The sequence below is a fragment of the Neovison vison genome, chromosome 11 (assembly GCF_020171115.1).
Source record: "Neovison vison isolate M4711 chromosome 11, ASM_NN_V1, whole genome shotgun sequence".
Classification (NCBI taxonomy): domain Eukaryota; kingdom Metazoa; phylum Chordata; class Mammalia; order Carnivora; family Mustelidae; genus Neogale; species Neogale vison.
This window is the reverse complement of record NC_058101.1, coordinates 112,303,865-112,325,199: the sequence shown is the minus strand read 5'-3', so window position 1 is coordinate 112,325,199 and position 21,335 is coordinate 112,303,865. Positions and strand designations below refer to the sequence as shown.

Genomic DNA, 21,335 nt, shown 5'->3' with positions numbered 1-21,335 from the left:
GGAGGGGGAACGTGTTCGGTGATACTAGATGATGGTTCCTGAATCTTGGAAGGCAGTGTAGAAAGTTAAGGTTTGAGGAGCTCTGTGGGAGACAGGATCAGGAGAGGCGAAACCCAGACTTGTCTGAGCACGGAGGGCACATAGGAAGGCTTGCATCTTGGTTACTGGGACTCAGGAGTTCTCATGAGAATTGACTGTGTTTAGCCGGTTGTGCTGATGCCAAGAGAATGCATCCCAGCGCTGGGATTCTGATCAACTTGGCTCATGTTCCACGGTTTTCACTTTCTCACTTCTGTGGAAGTACACAGTCTGAGCACCATTTTCTCCCCTGTACGTGGGCTAAAAATACCCATCTTAAAGGGCTCTTCGGAGGAACAAATGAGATGAGTATGTGAAGGAGGGGAAGGCCCCACTTCAAGCACCTAGCGGGTGCTCGTAAATATTGTTTCTCCTTGCTGATATTAGTTCCACAGGATACAGAGCTAGCAACATTCAAAAGAAGTCACAGTTCGCTGTGGGCACACTCTTCCAGCCCCTCTGTGTCCTGCGTTCCTGGGCTCACCTTTCCTTTCCTACCCACTAGTGCAGTTGCTTATAAATGTCATTTAAAATCAGATCTCTCAGGGTAGGACCTCGTATTCCTTGATTCCCCAGGGCCTTCTGATGCTGTGCCTCTAAGACTCTGGGTCTCCCCATTAACTGCTCGTCACTCTCACCTGTGGGCATTAAACACTCTTAATAACCACACCAACCCCCGGATCTGTAAAGTCAGGATCTCTGGGGTTGGGAGTCAGTTTTTCTAAAGCTTCTCAGGTGATTCTAATGTGCAGAGAGGCTTGAGAAGCCCCGATTCCAGATCCCCATCCTGTCTCCGAGGGAGGCTGCCATTACCATCCTTGCAGAGTCTAAGAGCTTCTCTGTGCTAATGAAGAGACACAGGATGACTCTTCACACAGAGGGGTGCTTTATCATGAAGACGCCAAGGAGGGGGTGTCTCTCGGTGGCTTGGTTGTTTAAGTGCCTGACTCCTTTTTTTTTTTTTTTTAAAGATTTTATTTATTTGACCGGGCGAGAGAGAGAGAGAGAGAGAGAGAGAGAGAGCATGAGCCCACAAGTAGGGGGAGAGGAAAAGGGAGAAGCAGACTCCCCACTGAGTAAGGAGCACAATGTGGGGCTTGATCCCAGGACCCCAGGGTCACGACCTGAGCCGAAGGCAGACATTTACCGAGCCACCCAGGCGCCCCAGTGTCCAGCTCTTTATTTCAGCTCAGGTCCTGATTTCAGGGTTGAAAGTTTAAGCCCTGCATTGGGTTCCATGGTGGGCATGCAGCCTATTAAAAAAAATAATAATACTAAAAGAAACAAAGAAGGTAGCATTCTTTGTTGCTTATAAATATAATTTATTACCTGTTTAAAAATTCTTTCTTACATTTTGTACATGTTGGCTGACGGAATAAATGCAGGCAATTTACAAACCAAGGGACTGCAGGAAAAAATGGGGAGAGGCAGCGGGAGAGAGAAGGGCCACACCCAGAGGGGGCAGCCCTCACCTCCACCACACAGCGGCACGGCAGATGGGATGCCCGGAGAGCACTCCTCTGCCAGGGATTTTCTAGAAAAGGAATTGCATAGAAGATACAGCAAGAGGGAACTCCACAGCAACAAAAGAAGTGTTCTATATCTGAAAAGCCAAAGTTGTGTTGTCGTGTTTCAAAAAGAAAAATGACAAAAGCACAAAATCTCAATCCGACATTTCTGCAGTTGAACTTGTTCCAAAGGGAACAGCGGGTGGATGACACAGGCTCTTCACCACAGACTGCTGGGGATTTTTCTCTAACAAACACTGCTTGTCTTCTTTAGAAAGAGCAAAGAGGAAGGTCACCAACTTGCTACAGCTCAACTTTCAACTCGATGAACACATCCAACACTGGCATCCAACACACACACACACACACATACACACACACACACAATACATCCTGCAGTTGGGCTAAACGCATTCTGTCTGGAGCGCAAGGGCATCACTACCAATAGCAGATCTTAGGGAAGAGTGAAGGGGAGAACGCAAATCACTCATTCAACTTGTTCTGATTGCTGTCCTCTTTATTTCCCCAAGGCCAGGAGGGGTATGCACTTGAACTCCCACCCCTATGTCACATGAGACTTCAAGAATATAGAAAGGCAAAGGCATTTTCCACTGGCTGTTGATCTCTTGATCTTTTTAAGCCGTTCTAAGACAGGTCTGTCTTAACAGGTAGAAGATAACTCAGGCTGTGATTCCGGGATGTTGCCTCACCACAGTGCCGAGGTCAAGGCTCATCGACTCCTGAGCTACTGCCCAGCAGTACCTGTCTACAAGTCCTATTCTGAACTCCAAAAATGAGGGTTGTTCCCCCCAGGGTCAGTGCCATCAGGTTCAACAGCAGCTCTGATGGTGCCAAATTCCAACAGATCTTTGGAACTGAAGGTTGACACACACAACTCAAGAATATTTAGAAGGGATCCTGAAGTTTGATGACCTCCAGCAATTTATCGTCTTGCTGAGGCACAAAGCTGAAATGGCTAGTGAAGAGACTGGTGTAGAGCAGCAAACACTTTGGCTGGTGGGCCACTGACTGTATCTTGGGGCAGTTTCCTTGTTTTCTTCTCAAAAACAGGTGGGCACTAACTCCTGTGACATTCTGCTGAGATTCCCAAGTTGGGGTTCCAGAAGGGTTCCTCAGTACCCAGGAGTCTAATTATACAGCCAGCTGGGAAACGGCCTGTTACAGTTGTGTGGTTTTGGCTACAAGTATGTTTGTAGAGTTCCTATTGGTTTGTCCTGGTGATGCCTCTCAGCCTTTCTAAAATGGGTCTAGGGCATATATTACATTTGGTTGAGTTGAGACCACGACTATCCCACCACAAGTCAATACAGGGAGGGGACAAGCCTATCAGAAAAGCTGGGAGCCATAAACTCTCTATTGAAGACAGGTTTTGTTTTGTTTTAAAGTAAGATTTCTGACAATGGGGGCAACCACACGGCCAATACGTCCGACAGATCAGGGAGTAACTTGTCAGACCTAGTTCGTAGGGAAGAGTGACCTACAATGCCATCTCCCTGTTTTTCAAAAATAGATTTGAGGCATGAATTTGGGAAATACTTATGACTCCATTTGGCTAACTTGACCTGTATGGACACAGGTTTGAATTAGCGTTGGGTGCAATGTATTTATTCCCCTTATGCCTTATTCCATTAAAAAAAAAATCATTACAGACGCAAAGGAAATCTTTCAAAGTAATCATTACAGCCAGAGATTATACAAATAGATTTCTTAGGGTAGAGAAACAGCACTTCACTGCACAGAGGCAAAGTTCTAAGGATTTTAGTCAACATTAGCTCAGTAAGGTTAAAAAAAAAAAACCCACAAAAACAAAAAACCCGAAGTGTAATAGTTGGTCCTATGAGGCACTCGGAAGATAAAAAAATGTTTTATTACCTTGAGATAATAATAAAAATATTTTTCCTTATTGGATCTATAAAATCTAATGCTCATTGACCACTATCATCTTTACAAATAATTGGCTTTAAGCAACAGCATTCTGATTCACAAAAGCTCCTCTATTCTCAAAGACGATGAATCAAACCCAGTTTCCTTTCAGCTGATCCCATGGTCATCCATCCCCTCATTGGCCTTAGACTGGTATTGAGGTCTCTATGTGAAACAGATCACTTGTCCAGAGCAATAGCTCAGCAAAAGCTAAAGCTCACATTCAACTTGAAGACTGAAAATTCAACATGTAAACGTTTTCTACTTTCTCTACAGTCTTTTGCAGGTCCTCGTATAGTTCTGATTTGTTTGGCCCCATGGGGGCAGACCTTACGCTGGCAAAGGCTTGTGAATCCTGGGAAGTTAGTGAGCACCTTCCTGGCTCCCTTCCTCACACACTGATGACAGAAGCGGACCCAGAGCATAGCCGCTGTGGTCCTGAGAGTGATAGACATGGGGATCCGTAAGACCAGAGCCTCCTTTGCTCCTCTCCAGAAGCAAAAAGTCTTGATCCCACCGTTTGAATGCTTACTTTGAAGGTATCTAATATCTTCTAAAAAAAATGATCGAATGTCTAATTTCCGGAGGGTCCTAAACTCAGAATCCATGACTTTTTCTTAAAGAAAGGCTCTACTGGTTGAGAGTTGAGAGAGTAAAATCCCTAAAATAATTGTATATATGAAAATGGGGAATGATTTATACAGTTTTTTGGATACCTCACCCAAAATCTTGCCCTGCCTTGGAAGAGCTTGTATTGCTCATGAGAGGACGGGGATTTTTCCTTCTAGCGGAGGGGAGTGTCCACGTTGGTGCCCACAGTTTGTGAAAAGACTGTGAGCTGTTAGGTGGCTGTTTTCACCATGTTTTCAGTTACCAATTCTGAATCCAATTTCTAATCCTTCCAGATCACTCTAAGGAAAGTTGAGTGAATGTGGTGAGAAGAAAATGAAAATACGATGAAACCTCTGCCTTTAGACAGCCTAACTCAGAAGAAAGGAAGCTTCTTTCTGGTCCTGCGTTAGTAATCACAGCTGTGGCTTCCTTAGACACAGTTCTCTCCTTTGCATATATAAAACATTTCGAAGTGAATGCTTCTTACATTTCCAAAAATAAATATTAGCGAACTAAAAGTAAGGGGATTTAAAACATAAAGCCCAATCAAAAATGTAAATGTTCAGGGGGCGCCTGGGTGGCTCAGTGGGTTAAAGCATCTGCCTTTGGCTTGGGTCATGATCCCAGGACCCTGGGATTGAGCCCCGCATGGGGGTGGGGTGGGCGGGTCTCTGCTCAGGAGGGAGCCTGCTCTCCCCACCCCCACAGCCTGCCTCTCTGCCTCCTTGTGATCTCTGTCAAATAAATAAATAAAATCTTTAGAAAATATGTAAATGTTCAAAATGACAACTCTTCAGAAACTGTTTTATACAGATATTTATGTAGTTCTGTCGTTTCTATTACCAAAAACCAACTCCAGACCTGTGGTTGTGTGAAGGAGTTGATGACCTACTAGCCTCGATGTAATTTTGGTATGGGTATTTTAAGTAAAAGAGTGTAACAATAAGAAAACTATATGTTTGAAGTGTAGATCGCATTGTGCACCACTAGATGGCACCATGCACAAGTGATAGGTGGGCTTTTTCTGGTCCAACCGAAGTTAAGCTGGTCTTTCCCCATAAGCCACATGGAAGCCCTAGGAATCAAAGGCAGGACATGTCACATAGAATGATGAAGCAGCTCTCTATGAAATGAACTGTTGAATCCGGACCTTCTAAGTTTGAGAGCAATGTAACAGCTATTATTTTACTCCAAAGGGGAAGGAAATCCGAATTCGTAGTGAAAATTATTGGACATAAATGGTGTGTTGTACATAAGGGAGTTGCCATTCACTCGACAGGGAACATAACAGGTTCTATGACATTTGAGTACCTCACGTAGAAGGAATCAACACTCTGCCCTTTTCACAAGGCATGGAAGCTCTTCTGAGCATTCTTCAGATTTCTAATTCTTGATTTCTGTAGATGGCAGATCCCAAGCCAGGAGCGATGAGCAAATCTTGAGAAGTTATTTCTAATTGAAGTAATGGGCAATAGCTCTCTTTCCTCCTCCTCCTCCTTTTAAAAAAATATGTATTTAAAAATCTTTTTATGTAGAATAAAGTGATACTATCTTTTGGTCAAATACGCATTGGTGCAAACATTATCCACTGAACTTACTACTGCAAACTCTTCCTTTCACATTAGCATAGCATATATGGATGTGTGATGCAGAGGGTGGCCCAAGAGAGACGGAAGATAAGTTTCTTAACAGAAGGGGTGAGAACAGAGGCTCCACACCAGATTATCAGTAGTTCCTCAATGAGGGGAATGGAGGAGTCTTGGGAATATCAAGAAGTCAGCAAAATAGAAGAGGAAATACACGTGTAAAGATGGAGGAAAATATACAGAATGATTTCTAATTCAACTCCAGTCAGCAACGTGTATACCTCTAGCCCAAAAGTCGACCACAGCCATGTTCCGAAGGTTCTGATTCACCCACATCCGTGCTTGTAGTCAATCGTGCTTTGGCTACTGGGCTGCGGACCCTTTATTTCCCACTTGCTGAATGAAGTGAGTCCCTGGGTTAAAACAAAGAGCCCATGACATTTCTAAGGAAATACCATAGTTTATACAAAGTAGTCTTTTGACTACTTACTTCTCAGTTAATTTCTTTAATTTAAAAAAGTCTGATTAAGACAACAACAGAACATAATTTGCAATCAGTCAGGAGGACAAGTGGTCCCAAGAAAGGAAAGAAAATGATAATAAAGAGATGCTATCTCTTGGCAAGCTATCAAAGACAAGGCTTGAAAGTGTGAGAAACAGGTTAGAAGTTAGAATCCTCCTCTTCCAAGCTGGAACTGTTTGGAAGGCAGACTGTAGCCTGGGCAAGAGACTAGCTGACTCCTTCAGTGATCGAGGTCAGAGTCCATGGTGGTCCTCGGACTGATGAAGGAGCGAGAGACATCACTGTAGGAGATCAGCACTTTAGAACCTTTAGAAGACCTACTACTGCCACCCCTTCATTTGACATCTGAGGGAACTGAGGTCCAGTGAGGTTAAATAACTTTCCCAGGGGAACACAACTAGCCAGTTACACACCCAGAATGAGAACCGGTTTTCCAGTTGCCAGCGCAGAAGCTGTCCTCCACGCACACAACCTCTCAAGTGGACAGAGTACCCGGGATGTCACAGAACCACAATGTTCAGTGAACTTCAGTAGGGAATGCTTCTCACAACAAGACTTGGAGGAGGAAGACCTTGCCTGAGCCAGCTGAAAGAAGAGACTGACAAAGGCAGTAAGCATTGACTGTTTCTGGGGCAGAAGGATGCAAGAAAGATAGCTCAAGGAGGCAAAGCCTGTTATAAACTGGTGACCACGCCCACCTTATTCCATCAGAAGGTGAGGCAGGTCTAGTCAGTATCTAAATACTAACAGTACTGCTAACAAAAACAGAAGTTAAAAGGAAATCCTTTTACTAGAATACTTGTAAATACTCATCAATAATAATAGTGATAATAATAATAATGATACCTTTCTTTATAAAAAAAAAAACAAAAACACTTCAAATTGCATCTTACAAACACACATGTGGTGAAAAAATGCTTGTTCGTGTGGCTAAACATGAATCACTGTCTTCCCTGCAATGCTACAGCTTTGTTCCCAAAGGGTGACCAGACGGGTACCCTCGAGGAATAAGGAATATTAGTTATTTCTCCTTTATACTTAGATTCTCCACTTCCCTGATACAAACAGTAACACTGGTTTTACAAGTTCTAGAAACAGAACACTGATGGGAGGGTTATCTGAGACACTTGATGTACACAGTTTGTAGCAAAAGTCTGTGATTTCTCTGTGAATTACTCATCTGAAATAGACACAACAAACCGTCCACAGCTTCAACTTCAAATGATTTAAACAAAAATAGAACGAGCCATGGACAGCGTCTGCCTCCCTGTCCAATTTGATGTAAACAACGTTTGTAGAAATTGGGTTTGTTAAGAAAGATTATCCATATACCTGGATAGCAATAAAAAGCGTTTCCTAGGAAACTGTAAGATCCTGTACCACACAGCATACAGCCCAACTAAGAGGAAAATTAGGTCGATTTCTAACGTCAAGGTACAAATTTACACAATTGTTCTTAACTCCTGTGAGGATGTCCTGGGGAAGTGGGCGTGTCTGTCCAGCAGTTGTGTCCGCTTTCCTTCTCTCTCCCGCTTACAGTCTTGCCTGTGAAACTCATCGGTTGTGGTCCGTTCTGGATTTCCTTGCCAACGGCCAAGCCCTGGACGGCCACAGACCCCCGGTGCATTCCCGCCCTTCATTTCCAGTTCTGGTGTGGGTCAGTACTGTCCTTCTGCTGCTAACGACACCACTGTTTCATGCCTTCCCATTTCTTCCAGGACGGCCGCCAGCATGCTCAAGTTTCCATCTGGGAAGTTCTGTGCTTCCCAGAGATCCAGGATAACGCCAGTTGGGCTGGATTTGGTGGCAAAGTAATTCAAGTACCTGTAATTGGGAATGGGAGAGTGTGCTGAATGATGAGCTGTACAGATCTGCTTCCTCTGCAGTTTGTCCCAACCCTTCCTGCCTCTCCATTTGTCTTGTGAGTACCCGGGTCCCACTGGAGGAGCTGTGGTTTACCGGGAGCCGTCCTAAATAACTAGCACACACTTAATTAGATCAGTCCCAGACAGGAGACGCGATGTTTAACTTTGTTAACCTCAACTCTGAGTAAGATAATTCAAGAGACGAGATGTCTATGGGTCATATCCTAAACAGGAAATCGAGACACTTATGTTTTCTTTCCAGCCCACGCTCTGATCATCTCTGACAGGTCATGCCATGTCTTGTGGTGCTTGGTAGTGATGGCAACATTCCACAAAGAGGAGGCTCCTGAGGTCTTTTTATAACTCCGTGTCAGTGCAGTGATTAGCATGTTAATTAAGTAAGCATCCAGCGGTAGGCCTTGCTCGACAGGAGATGAGGAAAGACAATTACTTTAAGTGAAGGGATCTACTATTTCAGGGGATTTGGCCCATCAACTTTGCAAAGTGGATCACAGAACCTGATACTTATCTTGTCAGATAAGCCCAGAATCTCTCTCCACAGGGTGGTTGCAAGACCATGGGCGCAAGTTACAAAAAAGTTGAGGGAAATTGGAGGGGGAGGTGAACCATGAGAGACTATGGACTCTGAAAAACAATCTGAGGGTTTTGAAGGGGCGGGGGGTGAGAGGTTGGGGGAACCAGGTGGTGGGTATTAGAGAGGGCACGGATTCCATGGAGCACTGGGTGTGGTGCAAAAACAATGAATTCTGTTATGCTGAAAAGAAATTAAAAAAAAATTAATGTAAAGCACTTAGCATAGTGCCTAGCATAATGTAATCACTCAATAAATATTAAATAGTAAAAAAAAAAAAAAAAAAGAAAGAAAGAAGCTTCATACAGGTTTGCAGAATGAAAAGTAAATGGATGGACAGGAGAAAGAGCAGCCCCATCCACAGCGGCCACCCCCATCTGACCGGTCACAGCCCGGCCCTGTCTGTCTACCAAAAAGCCATCCTGAAAACCTGGCCACACCCACCTGTCCAGGTTCAGCTTATGGGCCAGCATCCTCCAGTCATGCCCTCTGGTCTGTGGGGCGTCCAGGCTGCTGCAGAGCTTCTGCCGGATGGGGGGAGGAATGCTGAAAGCGCCGGGGCCGGTCATGGTGGTGATGGTGCTCGCGGGGTCTAGCAGAGGCAGATCAATGCCAGTGGGTTCCTGTAAGTTCAGGCGCAGGAACAACACAGCGTTATTTCCAAAGACAAAAGCAAGTTCTGTTGAACCAATCCACACTGCCTTGCTTTGAGCAGTAAGGAGAGAATGAGTGCTATTCTTCTTCCTGGTACGAATGGCTTCTTCCCGGCTGACAGCTGGGACCTGGCTGAGGACACGAGGGACGTTCCGGGCTGACTTTGCACAGGCATGGGAGGTATAGGTATCTGCTACGGACTGGGCTGGGCGAGATGGGACCTCTGGTGTGATACAGTAACGCCTTTTCTCTCATCCTTTTCAGAATGAAAGAGGAGGGAAGACTCTCCATACTCCTAAAGGTTTAGATTTCAAGAGGGGAGAAATGTTCAAAAGGGCAGTTTTTTGAGAATGAACAGATCTGAGATTAGAAGGCAGAGCTTCTAGAAACGGTGTCACCTGAGGGGAATGCCCAAGTCAATTCTCTCTCTAACCTCTGCAGAAGTAGGGTCGGTTCTGCTTTTGTTGAAGGAAGTGGAACACAGTCCTCCTCCAAACGATATCAAATTAAGACTAATTTTTTAAAGAAAATGGTGAACACAGTAGATTGCCTTAGGGCCAGCGCTAATGGCATCCTCCAATTGCTGTACACCCTTATTTTTGCTAAATCTAATTTTAGGAGAGAAAACCATAAATTGGCTCTTAAAATAGTTTCAGCTCATAAAACAGCACAAATGCGAAATCTGAATTTCATCTGCAGGAGTAACTCTAATCATTTTCCGATCACTTCTGCTGGTTGGAAAAGCAAAAGCAAATGTTGTCTGGGAACTATTAAAGCAATAAAAGAAAATCTACTTAATCTACTTTAAATGTCACCTCTCTCTCTCTCTCTTTTAAAGTAGGTAACTTCTTGGTGTACATAATTAGCAGCTGTGGGATAAACCAGCCACATACAGTTGGAGTTATCATGAAGTCTCTGGTCCCATGCAGAGTGCTCAGCTCAGGGTGGGGACAGCGCCACCCCTGCCCAGAGCAACCCAAACCTGGTTGCCCCATGGGGATCACTGTGGTCTGTGTCTCAGTGTAGACCGACAACATGCTCTGGATTCTGGGGCCAACAGCAAAGGCCCACTGCTAGACAGTGAGGGGTCCATCCAGGGGCTTGGAGGGTGCATTAGAGCGAAACAAACTCTTTGCTGGGATACACATGCGGGTGTTGGCTGCCATTGTGGTATTTGGCCTCAATACCCCCAAATTGGCAAACTGAGCCTTTGAGGCGTCTATGTGCTCCTTTGCGTTAACTCCAGCACATTCCAGTTAAAAGACTGGTATGAATGAAACACATCACCACGAAATGGAGGTTGGAGTCCCGGAATGGGGATGCGGCCTGCAGCTCTTTCCCCACACCTGGCAGAGCTCCTTCCAGGGGACCCTGAGGAGAGAGGGTGTCTGACCTCCTGGGTACAGGGCTTCAATGTAGGAGCCCAGAAGAGTGACGTGGGGGCAGGTGTTGGTGTTTGATCAATGGATTTGTGTTGGGAATTTCTGAACCAAAGTGCTTCATCACTTGTATTAGGAAAAGAAAGAAAGAAAGAAGTACAAAGAGTTGGGGTGAAGAAAAATCATGGTATTTCCACAACTTAGTGCCATCACTCATGCTGAGATCCATCTTATGTGGACAGTAACGACAGGGCCTAGAAGGAAAGCCACCATATCCCCAGATGTGACCATCCGGTGGTAGCAGTGAAGATCAGGTTGGCACAGGGACGGATCTGCTTTGTGGAGCTCTGACTTCTGTTCCCGGAGATTCTTCTCGCTGTTGCCCACAGTATTTCCTTACTGCGTACCTGTGGTCTATCCCAGTCTGTCAGACTCACCTTCCCAAAGTGTCATATACTGATGTTTCTCCTTTTCTCTCTCTTATTAAGAAGATTTGAATGCTCCTTCTACCACATGGAGTCCCCACTTTTAATCACACAGTGTGGTAATTACCTCATTGGCTGGTAGGAGGCCTCAGAGCTGAGGCCTGTGGAGTGCAGAGCTGGGTCTCACATGGAGCCGGGGCCCTGTCCGCCTGACTTGACAATCCGACCCATCCCTTTCTCTGGTTGGCTGGACGTGGCTCGAACTCGTCTCAGACTGGACCACTCACTGTTCCTAGAGCCTTTTTATTTTTTTATTTTTTAAGGCTCTACCTTTGATAATTCTTCTTTCCCTTAATCTCTGTCGAGCAAACCCCTCAAAATCTGGACCAAAGACATGTCCCAGGGCCTCCCCTGAGAAAACTCACCCAAAGCCACCAACCGGGGACCTCCTGCCTCACTTTTCCAGGTGCACGCATTCCACCTATCCTAGGCATGTTGGACGTATTTAGGGGTTACCTCTTTTGATTCCTTAAATTTCTTGGAGATGAAGTATTTTTGTCATTCTCAGAACCCCTATGATACTCAGCACAGTGGCCTGCACACAGAAGCTCTTCAAGTCATATTTGTTGACACGAGAGAAAATAAGTTTCCTAGTATAGAAGGAGTATAAAGCTGCCTCTTGAGAGAAGCCCACCCCACAGAGTCCTGTGTTGAGCGTCCTTCCAATTAAATGGGACTAATAACACACTGTTCTCACCCTTTCCTGAAGTAGAGGCCAGGTAAAGGCAGGCCTGCCTCTCAGAGGATCTGCCACACATTCACGTCACCATCCTTTTCTTGGTCAGTAAAAACCTTCACTGCTTCATGTGGGCCTTTAAGGCCCAAGTCACTAACCCTTGCTACTGTGCCTCTTTCTTTCTTCCTCCGTGGCTGAAACAAGCCTCTCAGGGCATAATTCCTTGTCTCTCTTATCAGATGGCTGACAAGGCTTGGAGGTAAAAGGAAAATATACATTTACATTTCATCTAAAAATTTCAGCTGCTATTAGTTCTTCCTTTCCTTCCAGGTAAGCGTAGAGTTTACTCTCACAGAATGCTTATTACAATAATCGTTTATGATATTGGTACCATCTGTCTCTGATGCCACGATTCCCCCAGTTAAACATATGATTTTTCAACATTAGCCGAACAGCTGCTGTGGGTGACAGCACACGTTTTCAGCACCGTGTGGGAGAAACAACTTTCCACTCCCGTGTCCTGACTCTTCTTCCTGAAGTCACCTCAAAAAACTAGATCTTCCTAACAGTTGTTTACATAGGCTAGAGAAAACTGAAGAGTAAGTAGAGGGGATAAGTTCAGCAGACAGATGCTACTTTGTGCATTTTAAGCATTATTCTTTGTGTACAAAAGGTGTATGGAAAGCGGCTGTAAGGTCTCGCAAATAGTGGGAAACTATTATCGTTACTATTATCTGGGAATCCATTAGTCAAACAAATGGCTAATGCTGCCTCGTGAAATTCCACCTTTTCCAGGCTTCAAAGTGATGAACTAAAGCAAGGTGTGATCAACCCACTTGGGAAGATAAGCCATCTTCTTTACTCTGGGAACTAATATTGATTTATTTACTTACTGAGATTTACTTCTCATTCCTTTGTTTTTATAGTGGCTGACGGAGGTTTTATTTTATTATTTTGATAGAAAGGGAATCTAAAGTTTAATTTGATGACAGATGCCCAGACTACAGAGGCAGAGTTTCCTCAAGAACTCAGTAATTCTAACAGCATCAACGGGAGCAGCAGTAATGATGAACCCTGGCTGAACACGGGCCATGAGCCGAGTTCTGCTCAGTGCACTAATATTTACTCATTCGTTTCTCACAGAAGTTCATCCTTTATTATTGTACCACTTTACACATGACAAACCTGAGGCAAGATGGGTGAAGAGATTGCCATATCTGCATGGAACTGTCCATTTGCGAATTTCCTACCATAGGTCGTTGTGTATAGCTAACGCTAAGTAGAAGGCCTGACAAGACTTTAAATTTCCCTCACTTCTCTACGCTGTTTTTTCTCTTGGGTGTTGATGGGTAGCTTCCCTGTTATTACTCCCCCCATAGCCTTCTTAAAAAAAAAAAAGAAAAAAAGAAAAGAAAAGTAAAGTAAAACCTTTCATTATTTACATTCGGGCATGCACTCATGCCTCTGCTTTTACTCTTGGAGACATTTTCAATTCTTAAACTCCACCTCTGTGAGACCGAAAGGCTTTGTCTCTTGTTGCGGCATCTCTGGCCAAAGCACTCAGTGAGGAACAATTGGCCGACTCTTGACATCCCCACGGTCTCTGTCAAGCACAGCCTGGTCTCCCTGGGGGGCAACAGGTCCTTCCTGACTAGAGAGGCCAAGGGCCACAGCGTTATAAATGACTGCTGGTGAGTGCCTTGAGTGGTGGGTGGCTGGGGGGAGGGGGCAGCACATTCCTGGCAAGTCAGCTCATTCTTGGAAGAGAGCACTTTGGAACTGCAACCCAGCCCACCTGCCAGCTAGCCCTGTGACCCTAGGAAGGAGGCCCGTGCAGGAGAAAGACACCACAAATGGCGTCTTTTCTCTGTTTGGTTACGGTTTGTCAGTCACAATGTACCCCTACTTGAAGCTTTTGATGAGGATCCGGGGCTCAGGGCTCTCCAGAATCAATTGTTCAGAGCTGAGCCTTGTTCCTCAACATCAGTACCCAGCCCCACACCTCTCCCCTCTGTGGGCCGCATGCACCCCCGCATTCAAATGCTAACCACAGTGGTGGAACTCAGTGACCCAGAAGTAAAAGCAGTAGAGTGCCCCATAATCCCCAAAGTCATCCGATTCCAGTCATTTCTTGCTCCTCCCTCTGAGAAACATGCTTATCTGTCACACGTGTGGCCAAAGGCCTCTGGCAGGTCTGAGGGTTGGCCTCTCAGACTGCCACCGAGTTGCAAAAGAAATCATCTCTCCTCTACGTTGCCACAAGGATGAAAGTCCTGAAATGGTGATCACACTTTGCGAAAAGCGGCCCTTGCCCAGCAATGGCCGTCACGGGGGGCTGGGGGACCGGCGGGGGCCGCTGAACAGCTCCCTTTCACTTGAGGCCGCCGCGCCTCATCCAGCTTTTCATCACGCAGCAAACGTTCACACTGAACTGAAGGCAAGCATCAAAGGAGCAGACGTCCTCGCCCCCCTCCAAAATTCCGCAGCCTTTGTTGTCACTGGAGCTGGGTGGTTATTGAACTTTGCAGACCTGCTGGGCCTGGAAAGTGAAAACACCCTCCGGAGCCAGCAGGGGTGGTGCTGTGTGCCTGGGAGATAGGGCCTGCGCCTCCGAGGGCCTGGCGGTTGCCATGGTGCCCTGACACCGAGATCATGCCTTATGAATGTCACCGGGGTCTGTGACTAAAGTTGTTTATGAGTCAAAAGTCTCATGGAACTACAGCAGGAAATGGTGGCCACGGCTCTCGGCAGGCTGTGGGAAAGAGGGATGGAGTGTCCTGGAGCCCGACATGTTTTCCCCCTGCTTGCTTTGCCAAGGAAGACAGTCTTTAAATACAACGTGGAGCGCGAGACACACCACGCAGAGTGACATTTCATTCGTCACTGTGCATGAGACGGCGAGGGAGAAGGAGTCTTTTAAATCATCACCTGTCCCCCTGTAGTTTTAAAATATGACAGTCCTGCTCTTTGTGGTCTAGTCAGGGGCTCGGAGCTTGGCTCTGCGAGGCCCTGGGAAATGCTGCCTTCTGACCATTTGGCTGACACGTTTCCCTTTGTTCCTGCAGCGTGGAGGGTTCCCACTGTTCAAAAGGAGGATGGGGAGAACACGGCGTACCCAGGAGGCTTCAGGAAACGTGACCCCATGCGCACGCCACCTCCGTTCTACCCTATCCTTGAAATTCTGACTAAAAGGTTAGAATGTGATCCTTACATTCATGTCCTGAGATAGAAAAAGCGTATTTTCCGAAAAGGATTTCCTATCCTTTTCTTGTATATATCTAGCTCTGTGTGTTCATTAAAAATGTTATTGTATTAATAAATAGGACCTATGCAATACGTTTCAGGACTCTCCACATGGCCCCTGTGGAAACACCTTCACCCTCCGCACCTCTCCTTCCTTCCCCCGATCATTGTCTCCCCTGACCTCTGAGGCAGACAAGAGCTTCTTACCTCCGACACGGTGCAGTTGAGCTGGAAGATCTGCCCTTCTCCTTCCACCTGCCGCACGCAGAGTTTGCAGACCAGCTCCACTGTGTTCAGGCTAAATCTTTCCAGGGTGAATGTGCAGTGGAGGTTTCTTTGAGACCCACTCCAGATATGATAAAAAGGAATTTCCTAAAGGATATAACCATGTTAACTACCGATGAGCAACTAACACTGCAAACAACGCTCAGACACTGCCTGCCAAGTACTTTTCTCGGAAGTACACGTTACCTCATTTAATCCTCGCGACAGGCCCCTGCATAAGGACATCCCAACCCACTTTTCAGATGAAAAATAACGAGGTCCAGAGATGTTAAACACCACCCCCCCCAGTCCCACAGCTCCTAAGTGGCAGCCCTATGAGCCCAGGGGAGTTGGACTCCAGAATCCATATTCCTAACCAGTCTGCCACTGCTCCCTCATTTACAAAAGAAGCCATTGTAAGTGGTTTTTCAAAAGTTTAGCGAATTCCCAAAATAAAACCTACACACTCCAGTCATTGCTCATTAAAAGGAATCCCCGCCGTGGTATTCTGGAGAAAAGCAAAGAAAGTCTAAAGGGTAAATCACTGATCCAGTTCCCTTTCATGCCTGTGCACTCCCTCCGCACAGGACAGGGGAAAACCAAAACTCACTGCAAGCAGAACACTGCGGGCCCGGGGAGCTGCCGCAGAAAATCCTTGGCCTAAAAAGGACCAAGCCTCTAACAGACATAAATTTTCTGAAAGTCTGGACCACGTTCAGAGCCCATCCTAGAATCTCGCTTCCATAAAGGAAAGAAGAGGGTGATACATTAATAATAATAATAATAATAAAGTGGGGGAGAATATGGTGGTTAAGAACGGAGGCTCTGGAGCCCAATTCAGTATAAATTAGAACACCCTCCCTTTGCTTACTTGGTGTTGTGGGGTAAGTAAACTTTCCCATGCCTCAGTTTCCTTATCTGTGAAAAAGTAAGCGAAAGAGTACCTAATCACGGACCTGCTGGGGTTAAATGGAGTAAATCAAAGTGCACGGGTGTCTGGCAGATGGTAAGAATTCAGGCAGGCTTGGCTTGAACTACTGTCAGATTATCATTATTATTAAAATAGTATTTTCCGTTATGATTGCACAAAGGATATTGCTCACAAAAGGGAAAGATTTATGGGGCTCTAGGGCAGTTGCAAAGAAGGGCGAGAAGAAAGCCAAGGGAGAGATCTAATGAGAAAGTCAAAAGCCAGATGCTGCTATTCCGTGCTGAGTTACACCGAAGAGTCTGGTAGACAGCTCCATGAAAGCTTCGGAGTGTTAGCAAGCTAGCAGGTTTGTTTCCCACGACTTATGGGTAAGCACCAGCCCTACAAGATTAAGAATGAGCTGGAAATCTTCCTTTCAACTCTTAACATATTCTCTGACTTTTATCAGAAAGTCAGTCAGTGGAGTTGCGACCTTGGGGTGTGGGACTGGATTCGCATGTGTGTAGACACGGACTCGCAGTTTATCCAAGTGCGTCTGCATCTCCTGAGATTGGGTACGAGGCTAGAGATCCCGTTGCACAGCCTCCTGGGAGCTCAGGCTCAGAGAAGCTGGAGGGTGGCTGGTGACAAGCCTTGGAGAGGCCTCTGCTTTTCCCATGTGTCCATGCAGTAAGACTTTAGACCAGTATTTTTATGCTATTATCTAATAAAATCCTGATCAGATTTTATTTTTAGGTGCCATTTCAATTTCCAAATTGGTATTACTTCCACGTTTTCAAGGTAAAGGTATTTTCTTAATAACGCTGAAGTCTAATGTGTGTCACAGCATGGGGGGAATAACACTGTTCTTCCCTTTTTCCTTAGGAATGCATTTTTTTGAGGTTCTTTTTTAATGAATTCGCATTTATTCTGAAAATGAAATGAAATGATGGGCTTGGAAGTCCTTTTACTAAAAATAAAATAATGAGAGTACAATTATTTGAAGGAGAATTAAGAAAAATTCTTTCAAATATTCTGAAGTATTTTTCAGAAATCCTAAATAAGTCTATACCATTTTGGAGAAACAAGTACTGATACAGAATTAATTTCAAGGAAAGGAATTCTCATGTTTAAATAATTTTAGACCTCTTTCTTGGAGCTGTCTCTAATCCTTTGGTTCAGCTCGGGAACCTTACCTGGTATTTTGCCAGCAATTTACTTTTCCAGAGCGAATGGGCGATATCGTGAATCGATAGGCGCAGGTTGTGGGTGCTGCCTTTAAAATGAAGAGCCTTAGGTTCTTCTAGGAGCTGTCCTCCTATCTGTCTCTCAAGCTGCAGTACTTCCTACAATGACATGCCCAAAGTCAAAAGCAAATCTCTGAATCGTATGACTTCTGCGGGCTGGCTCTCTCAACAAATGAGTATGTTCCTCACCGCGCCTCCCCCACTGGACAACTAACTCGCACACACTCCCACTTCTGCAGCCTGGAGACCCTCCAACTGAAGCCCCTGGCAGCTTGTGTGTGACTCAGTCCTCCTAACCATCAACTCCCTCTCAGCAACCTGCATCACATGTTGTGAGGCAAATTCAGTACAGTCTGCATTTCCCGATGGACAAGTCGAAGATTTAATCAAATCCTGGAAAATAACAATCAGAACCCCAAATGGGAAGAATTCCAAATGAAAGAAAAAACAGGCAGAAATATAAATAAGCAGTTAAAGTAAGTAGATTTTCAATGAACTTTTGGGGAAAAGGGCAAATCACTAGAAAACAAACCCATGTCTTGGACTTGGCAAAAAGTAAAGACTTGGAATGCATTTGGCACTTGTTTTTCCTTTCAATTTTTTTTTTTTTTGGTAGTTTCTTTACCTATAGAAATAATAACATTTTTGCCTAAGAATTTTGGTTGCACAATTCCCAATTATCAAAAACTAAAATAAAATATACTCATTATCTGTCCTATTAGAGGAAAATATACTAATACAGATTAGGAAGTTCTGTCAGCAGCAAATACTGAACTAGACAGTCATTCAGATTAAATATGGAAAAGAATACCTCATTTCTCAAGAACTGTGGCTGATCAAAAAATTTGCTATATAACTTCACTAAACTATAAAGATGTTACATGAAGACAAATTCTAAATAGATTTTCATTCCTCAAACAAGCTAATGGGAGTTAACGAAGCATTTCGAAGTACAGCTGCAATTATCCAAATAGCAGCAAAGCATAAGTTATCAATGAACAAAATATGCTGAGTCTCCTTTGTCACCAGAACCATCCCTGCGCACTCCGCTCTTGTCGTGCTCTGAAAGTTTCAGTGACACACATGTGTAGGCAATTTGTGCCCTTTTTTTCCTTTTTAAAGGGTTCAGGAAAATAATGGATTTAAAAATATATATAAAAGGAAAACACGGTCTTCTTTCTTGGGGACATTTCCAGCTAGAAGCAGGGGGTTCCATAATGCAGCGCCCATTCAGGTCATTCCACACGCACGTGTTGGGCACTTACCAGAGTACTGAATGCAGATGGATCACAGCAGAGAATTGTGAGTGTGGGGACCAGATTGGCTTTTACCCAGAAATACATCCACTCTGCATTTGCTGAATGAATTCTAACCCACACACATGTAGCCCAGTAAGTGCAGAGCTTACCAACATCATTGATTAGATGTAAACAGCTCATTTCTAGCTGCTTCTTAGTGGTTCTTAGCATCCATCATCTTTGAGTCAGGCCACTATTCTGAACAATGCAAGCTGCTGAAAGGTCTTATAAGGTGTAGGGAATATTAGGGTAATGTGGAATATGGTCTCAGGCATGGATTCCTCTAATTAGTGTTTAATGGAAGCGATGAGGCAGCAGCACATTGACGGAGAGACGGGCATGGTCCAGCTGCTTCGGAATATTTACACCGAGAGGATTCAACCTTGCGGGCTGATGAGTAGCTATTACTTGTGACAGGAGTCTGAGCAGTCAGCCGACTCCCAGCCAGCCAGTCGGCCACCAGGACACATATGTTGTGCCCTGGCTCTCTGTGCCTACAGCTCAGCAGGCTCTGAGGGTCCCCAGTAAGCCATACAGGTCTACCCAACCCAGAGTCGCACATGTTCCTTGTGGAACACTTCACACTCCATTCCTCGACAAGGATCTGGCCATGTGGAAATGAAGATGAATAAGAAAAGCGAGGGTTAATTGCAGATTCTTCTGCTTCAGCAGCAAGGCATAATGAGCTTATGTTGATCATGTTTGGTGTCTAGTTAGCATAATAGAGAAAGCTGATGTTCCCAGTGAACCTGGCACCTGACAAATTCTAAAGCTAAAATGATGTTTGTTTATAAGCCATTAGAAGAAAAGAAACATAATTAGAAATCTTTGAGATTACACTCATGCCAATCAATCAGTTCTAGCTTCTTTCCAGTACACCCTAATTACCTCATCAAGACGTCTAAAGAGCAATCGATAGTAATTATCTGATTACTATAGATCTTCATTATGTCCAAATTATCTCCCTGGGATGTCTAAAAGAAGATGCATTGTATTCTGGGAGAAAATTGTACCCAACAATGTAGAATCCACACCCCATTCCTACAATCAACATAGATTGCTGGAGGATATGGAGAACATTATCAGTTTTCTTGGCAGGGAGGACTAGTGAAAAAAAACTAAACTGCCTATTGGCCATGACCTTGAAGTCAAGAAATCTAATACCACATTTGAATGAGGAGTCTGGGTGGGAGTCAGCCCAAGAATAGGACTCAGTCCTTGGTGTCTTTGGCATTCACCTCAAAAGGCATAATTAAGAGTTCTTACTAATGGGGAAAGATGGCATTGGCTTGAGCCTTTTTTGAAAGTGCCAAGTAAAATGCCATTTTATTTTATTTTAAAGATTTAAAGATTTACTTATTTATTTTAGAGAAAGAGAGTGGGGGTGAGGAAGGGCAGAAAGAGAGAGAATCCCAAGTAGACTGCCTACTGATCATGGAGCCAGACAACGGGTTTGATCTCATAACCCTGAGATCATGAGTTGAGCCAAAATCAAGAGTTGGAAGCTTAACTGACGGAGCCACCCAGGCACCACAGTAAGATGTCATTTATTTTAAGATAATGGAGCTAGAGAACACATCTCCATAGTCTTAAGCTCTCTGTTTTTCCATCAACCAGGAATGACACAAAGTGGCTGCACAGAGCTGGGAGAACCTAACTTTTTTGTCCCCTTTGATTAGACACAAACCCTGGTAAAAGATAAACTGTCCATCAGGATGTACCATGCTTACAGCCGAGGTCCTCTCCAAACACATCTGACTGCATATGCCTATCAGTCAAAAAATTGAGCATGCGTTTTATGCTTCTTTATAAATGATATAGTAACATGTCAGTAAATTACTGTATTACATTATAAAAGACACATAAGGTTAAAAGGATGAGCCAAGATGAATAAACACAGAAGTATTATTATCTTTCTGGTCCCCAAAGTTCATTGGGCCTGGGGTGTATGAAGTCATTTTCAAGACACTGACTTGGGCAGATGTCTTTTCACTGCTAGCTCTGGGAGAAATCAGCCCTCGAGTAAGTGATTCAGTAAGAAGAAACCTTACCAAACTTAAATTTAATGTTCTTCCTGAGAAGTGACAACAGATCTCACACCCAGGGTGTTCGACTTCAAGGAAATATAACAAAATAAAGGAGGAGACCATAGCCAAACCACAAATTAAAAATATTAAAGTGTATTAAAGATATTGTAAGTGATAAATAAAACACCTCCTTGGAAACTACAACCATCTAAAAGTACACAAGTCAGAGATGACTTGACACATACAGCAAACCCACATACAGGTTTGAACTTCATGTGTTCTCTTACATACCAGGTTTTTCTGACAAGGATAGGACATGACTGCAAATGTATTTGCTCTTCCTGACAATTTTCTTTTCTTCTTTTCTTTTCTTTTTTTTTTTTTTAAGATTTTATTTATTTATTTGGCAGACAGAGATCACAAGTAGGCAAAGAAGCAGGCAGA

The 21,335-nt window shown here is 44.4% G+C and overlaps 1 protein-coding gene across 2 annotated transcripts in view; it reads right to left on the bottom strand.

The window, feature by feature from the left end:
* Positions 1–7,022: 7,022 nt before the first annotated feature.
* The window catches only part of UNC5C (unc-5 netrin receptor C), a 355,335-nt gene continuing 341,022 nt past the window's right edge, over positions 7,023–21,335 (bottom strand). For both annotated transcript variants that reach the window (XM_044224455.1, XM_044224456.1), the window contains 4 exons: positions 17,516–17,665; positions 15,353–15,517; positions 9,153–9,331; positions 7,023–8,075 (listed from right to left, as the gene is read on the bottom strand). In XM_044224455.1, the coding sequence (XP_044080390.1) occupies positions 7,910–8,075; positions 9,153–9,331; positions 15,353–15,517; positions 17,516–17,665 (660 nt within the window). In that variant the 3' untranslated portion in view covers positions 7,023–7,909. The remainder of the gene's footprint in view (positions 8,076–9,152; positions 9,332–15,352; positions 15,518–17,515; positions 17,666–21,335) is intronic.